The 6000-nt window shown below is 35.2% G+C and overlaps 1 protein-coding gene and 1 pseudogene across 1 annotated transcript; one reads left to right on the top strand and one right to left on the bottom strand.

Moving 5' to 3' along the window:
• Positions 1-573: 573 nt before the first annotated feature.
• On the top strand, positions 574-1463 carry LOC107427620 (uncharacterized; annotated as a pseudogene).
• Positions 1464-2435: 972 nt separating this feature from the next.
• On the bottom strand, positions 2436-3778 carry LOC107427743 (peptidyl-prolyl cis-trans isomerase CYP28, chloroplastic). The gene is made up of 2 exons (XM_016038127.4): positions 2991-3778; positions 2436-2817 (listed from the first exon to the last, which is right to left on the bottom strand). The coding sequence occupies exons 1-2, from the start codon at positions 3685-3687 to the stop codon at positions 2606-2608; spliced, it is 909 nt and encodes a 302-aa protein (XP_015893613.3). The 5' UTR covers positions 3688-3778; the 3' UTR covers positions 2436-2605.
• Between the last annotated feature and the right edge of the window lie 2222 nt (positions 3779-6000).

Here is a 6000-nt window from a genome sequence, read left to right as displayed (position 1 = left end):
TCTCAAATCTTTCAATGTTCTATACTATTATATTGATATACTGGTTGGATTTTGTAATTTTGTTGATAAATTAAGCATGTTTGTAGTTTTGTTGGATTTGAGTTTAATTGCTTATTATCAATTGTGAATTTTTCTTGGTTAACCTTTGAGTCTCATACCAATTTCACAATACTCTGCAACTTTCTTTCTTCTTCTTCTTCTTCCTCCCGACGTCTTCGATGAAACTTCTTTGTCTTTTCCCTCTGTCGGGCTTGCCATTCCTAAAATAGAAAAAATAAAAATTTAAAAAAAAAGGAGCTCAAATTCAACCCAACTTTGCACATATACTAAGTGGTATTCGAAACCAGTCAAAAAGTCACTTTACATCGAATACATGGTCGAAGACGAACTAGGTAATGGTGTGGGTGGCATGCAAGTTAGCCTCAAAACCTTGCCTTCGATTTTTCCTTTTTTTTTTTTTAATTTTTTTTTTTGGTTTTTTCTTTGGGGTCTTTTCATTCTTTATCAGATAACCTTGATATAGAGGGAGTGAGAGTGCGACTGAATAATTGTACTTGGGATAGATGGAGATAGATGAATAATCTTCAAAAATGGATCAAGGATCCTCTGAACATGGTCATGCTTTTATGGATAGGTTGTGTTGCTGTATCTGGTGCAATCCTTTTTCTTGTAATGACAGGAATGTTAAATGGTGTCCTGCCTAAGAAATCACAAAGAAATGTTTTGGTTCGAGGTCAATAATCAAATCCTCAATGCTCTCTTTACCCTCATGTGCTTGTACCAACATCCAAAGCGGTTCCACCACCTAGTACTTCTAATCAGGTGGAAGCCAAAGGATGTAACCACACTCAGAGAGATGTACTGCAAGAGCGGTACAAAGAAGCCCCATGAACAAGCTCACATTATGGTAGTTATTGTGTTACTCCATGTGAATTGCTTCGCTCGATATGCACTTTACAGACTTAACTTGGGATATAAGAGATCTGAACGACCTGCTGCTGGTGTTGGCATCAGCCTCTCTGTTGCAATTGCTCGCGCAGCAATTGCTGGTGTGTACACCGTGATGAGCCCCCTTGGAAGTTGATGAGGAAGCGCAGGATCAAATTCTCATTAATACCACTAGGCAAGCCAAGAACTTGGGATCATTTGAGAGGAGATTCTCATTTGCATCAAGAAATGAGCATATGTTGGTGGAGCATGAACCTGAATGGAATGGAGGGTTATTTGATATTGGGGATGATTTTTCTGTAGCTTATTTTTCTCTCTTCTGCTATATATGCCTTTTCGGGTGGAATATGGAAAGGCTTGGTTTTGGGAACATGTATGTTCACATTGCAACTTTCTTCCTTTTTTGCTTAGCTCCTTTTTGGATCTTCAATTTAGCTGCCGTCAATATTGATAATGAAACTATAAGGGAAGCATTGGGATTAACCGGTATTATCCTTCTTGGATCTTCAATTTAGTTGTCGTCAATTACGTTTAATAATTTATTAATAAAAAAATAATTGATTGATAATGTGGCACACATGGAATGGAGAGATATGGTTCTAGAAAGCTAATTATAAACCAATAAAAAATTATATACATACAGTTAAAAAAAATATATATAACTATTTACATATATATATATATATATATATATTATAATACAATGAATCAATACTAATAGAAAAAAAAAATTAATCAATAATAATAGACAAAAAAAATTCAATGGAAAAAAAAAGTTATATTATATTTCAATATATATTATATATTATATATATATATGTATATAATTCATTAATATGTGAATGAATTAATATTATGTAAATATATATAAATATATTATAGCTATATATATTATATATAAGGTTTTATGTATGAAAGAAAAAAAAAAAAAAAAAAAAACCTTGTATGTAACCAAAGAAAAAAAAAACAAAAAACTATTTAAAAACATGTAACCAAACATGATTTCCATTTTTTGATATTGAAAATTGTTTTCAAACATGAATGGTCAAACGCTCATTATTTTCATTAAACAAGAAAAAATAGTTTTCTATTTTCATTTCTGAAAACAATGTTTCAAAAACAAAAAATAAAAAACATGGCCAAACAGACCCTCTATTTTTATCCAGAAAAAAATCATCATTGTTTTGAACTCAGTTAAAATATTGTCAAGCTGAAATAAGAACTTCAGTATCAATTACAGAGTAGAGGTCACTATTCTTGCTATCTCGGAAATGATAAAAGCTTCAAGCTCCTCCTACAAGAACCAGATTGATTTTGATGCTCTTCTCCGTTCTCACATATACAATAACATATGTACTTGAAAGCTGTATATATATGTTGTTCATAAATTTCATGCTTTAGCTTTCAAATATATACATTATGACAGCCCCCTTTGATTCTTTAATCTCTAAGTAACCATACAATTTTACAGAATTAACTAAAATATATGAAAAGTAAACAAATTTCTTTTTTTTTTTTTTTCTCCTTTATACATTAAAATTAAACTCAATACAAAATCTTAAAAGTAAAGAAAAAGATTTCGATTCCATTACTTGATCAGTGTAAAAAAGAAAATGAGAAAGAGGAAAAAAAGAAAAAAAGAAAAAAGAATTGGGCGTCAAGGAAGACTAGGAGGAGAGAGTGAGGGCTTTGTAACTTTGAGCTCTCCACAGTCACTGATATAAACAGTCTTAAGAGGTCGGTTCCAAGTTGCTCTTGCATTCTGAGCTCTTTCATCTCCGAAAAACCCTGCCAAATCGTTTAGTTGCCGAATCCTTTCTGCTGGTCTGTATGTGGGTATGGAAGCTATGGCCGTAACAACATCTAAACCTGTCAAAAAAAAAAAAAAAAATTCAAATTCAGTTCTAATCTCAGGCTCCATTTCTTTTAATTTTCTTCCATTCACAACCATACAATCAATCAAATTAGTCAATTAGCCAATAGGGTAATCAAATATCAAACAAATTTAACAATTTGTGGATTACCCACAATGGGCTCTATACCTTCAAGAACCGCGCCGAACACTATGTTCTTGAAATCGAGCTGCGGGCAAGGTCTGGGGCCTGTGGTGATCAAGAACTCGACGTTCCGATAATCTGGGTCGAGCTTAATTTGGTCATCATCGTCGTTTTCAGAGAGACAGAGTGACAGCAATCCGGGTCTGGAATGGTTTAGCGAGAAGGCCTTGGATTCAACGGTCTCGGTGTTGCGAGACAGCCCCGAGGGTCGCCGGACTTCTCCGGGCTTGTCGCCTTGGCGGCCGGCCAGTAAGAATTGGCCGGGAAAGACTTTGTGGACCAGAGTACCCTTATAGGAGGAAGACCCATTGGAGGTAATACACATGGATTTGAAGTTAGAGACGGTGAGCGGGACAACATGGCCGTAGAGGCCGAGGACGATGCGGCCCAGAAGAAGGGATTCTGTGCAGAGGGTGGAGAGGTCGTCGGAGACTGTACGGTCGGGTCGGAGGTAGGTGGGGCAGAGGCTGAAGTCCATGAAAACCCGGTCGGTGATGGTGGTGTCGGGTGGTGCAGGTGAGGCAGATGAGAAGGGTGGGATAGTTGTGGTGGCGATCGAAAGAGAGGTGGAGAGGAGGACGGAACGGCGGTTCAAGTGGGTTCTGTGGGTGAGGTTTTGGTGGTGACGGTGGTGGGAGAGGGTTGGTGGAGGACTGGGTGGTACGGTGACGTAGCACGCCATGCCAATGTGGCTCCGGTGGCAGAGAGCATTGCCTTTTGGTCTCTGGGTTTATGGATAACACAAGAAGAGAGAGAACAATAGCTACTGGAGGTCACAGATACTGGTGTGGGTCCTACATTTTCTATGGATAAATATGCAAAATTCAGTTTTCCTCTCTTTTTCTTTCACTCAACCAACTTCCAATTATCAAACATAGCCTTAATTGATTTTGTGGGTTGGTCTATGAGAGCGTGTTTGAGTATACTGTAGGAAAATATATGAATATGTGTATATATGTGGAATAATATTGTATACAAAATACAGAAAAATAAATAATATAAATTAGAATTGGAATTTGTATGTCTTAAATTTGATCTGCTTGTTGAATAATTTGTCCGAGGTCTGTGTAGTATCACAATATCCTTAAAACTAATTCTCGTTCCACTAGTGTAAGTGTTTTCGGACGGTTGTCTTTCAGGATACAACAGATTCTTTAATGCTCTCGGACAAAGCACCACCAAAAACTTTTCCTTCAAACTTTCAGGATACCTTTACTTTACCACTTTCACAATGAAAAAATGCAGAAAAACAAATATTTTCTTTCTATTTTTTTTTTTTATAGAAAATCAACGTGAGTGTGAGAAATTGTGTTTTTTTCTTTTTTTTTTTTCTTACAAAATCAATCCCATCAAAACCCAAAACGGTAAGTAATTAATGCCTTCCAATTAAAGCCATTAAAGGCCCAATCAAATCATTCATATTTAATTTTAATTAAAACCTTTTAATTAAAAAAAAAAAAAGAAGTCACAATCTTCTATATGAATTATTTGACTACTAGGAACTATACAAGATTCTGGTGGTAAAGCTTTACAGTTGGAATCTGCATAGAAGAGGTAGATGTTACTCTTTGAACCTTCTTTTGTAAGACCATATTTTTTTTACTGACTAACGGTAGATACGATATCTTTGAACCATTTCGTGATTTGTGTAAATGATAATATAGTTCACACATATTCCTTTTTGGTACACTTTAGTTCTCACTGTTGTGTTCATTTTGGCCTTGAATACCTACCTGATTCTGCGAGAGTTTTTAAAAAATTGCACCCTTAACAATTCTCCTTTGAAGCGGCCACTCTTCTCTCTCACATAGGTGATTCCTATTTCCAATGTAATCAGAATAACTATGCATAGATTATCAAACACACACTTATAAGAATCATTAAAAATATACTTTATGCTTAACCTCTTTCTATCACTATCTCATCATAGGAATGGGTAGAGGATTAACCCCCACAGTGATTCATACCAATCTTTACAATTGCGTTGTCCCATTGAACCTAGATATTGGGATCTCCAGTCAACTAGGTTGGGTTTCCATCATATCGACTTTACTCATGGGCTTTAATCTCATTCCCCTCAATGATTTCTCAACTAATTCTCTATTTAATCCTTTGGTTAGCGGATCTGCTATGCTATTCTTCTATCTTACATAGTCTATCGAGATAACTCCAGTTAAGATTAATTGTCTGATGGAATTGTGTCTAATACGAATGTGTCTAGATTTTCCATTATGCATAATATTTTGTGACCTGCCAGTCGCATATTGACTATCGCAATGTATACTTATTGCTGGCACAGGTTTAGGCCATCTCAGGTTGTCCTCCAAAAATTAGCTAGCCATTCTGCCACTTCACTACATTTATCTAATACGATGAACTCAGATTTCATCATGGATCAAACTATTAATGTAAATACATAGCTACTAGTGGATTTTGAATCCTTGATATCTGATATTCAATTTGCATCACTGTATCCTTCTAATACTACAGGATATCTTGTATAATACAATCCGTATTTACGAGTATATCATAAATATCTTAATACTCTAACGATTCCTTTCCAATGATCATCACTTGGATTTCTCATGTATCTACTTAGTCTACTTATAGCGTAGGCTATGTCTGGTCGTGTACAATTCATCAAGTACATCAGACTTCCAATCATTCTTATGTATTCCACTCAAGATACACTCTCTCATTTATTATTGGATAAGTGTAAACTTACATCTATGGGTGTTTTGATTATACTAGTAGTATCTTTACTAAAATTAGCCAGTATTTTATCCACATTGACTAAAAATGATTTCATTCGAAGTCCTCATAATTTTCATTTCTAAAATCACATCAGCAAGCCTCATATCTTTCATGTCAAATCTAGATTTTAACATGGCTTTCGTAGCTTAGACCATATTGTCATCACTACATACGATGAGTATGTCATCTACGTATAAACAAAAAATGACGTATCCATTCTCTGTATCTTTTACATAAATAC

Source organism: Ziziphus jujuba, chromosome 1 (genome assembly GCF_031755915.1).
Source record: "Ziziphus jujuba cultivar Dongzao chromosome 1, ASM3175591v1".
In the NCBI taxonomy this organism is placed as follows: Eukaryota; Viridiplantae; Streptophyta; class Magnoliopsida; order Rosales; family Rhamnaceae; genus Ziziphus; species Ziziphus jujuba.
This window is presented reverse-complemented; position numbering and strand designations above follow the sequence as displayed.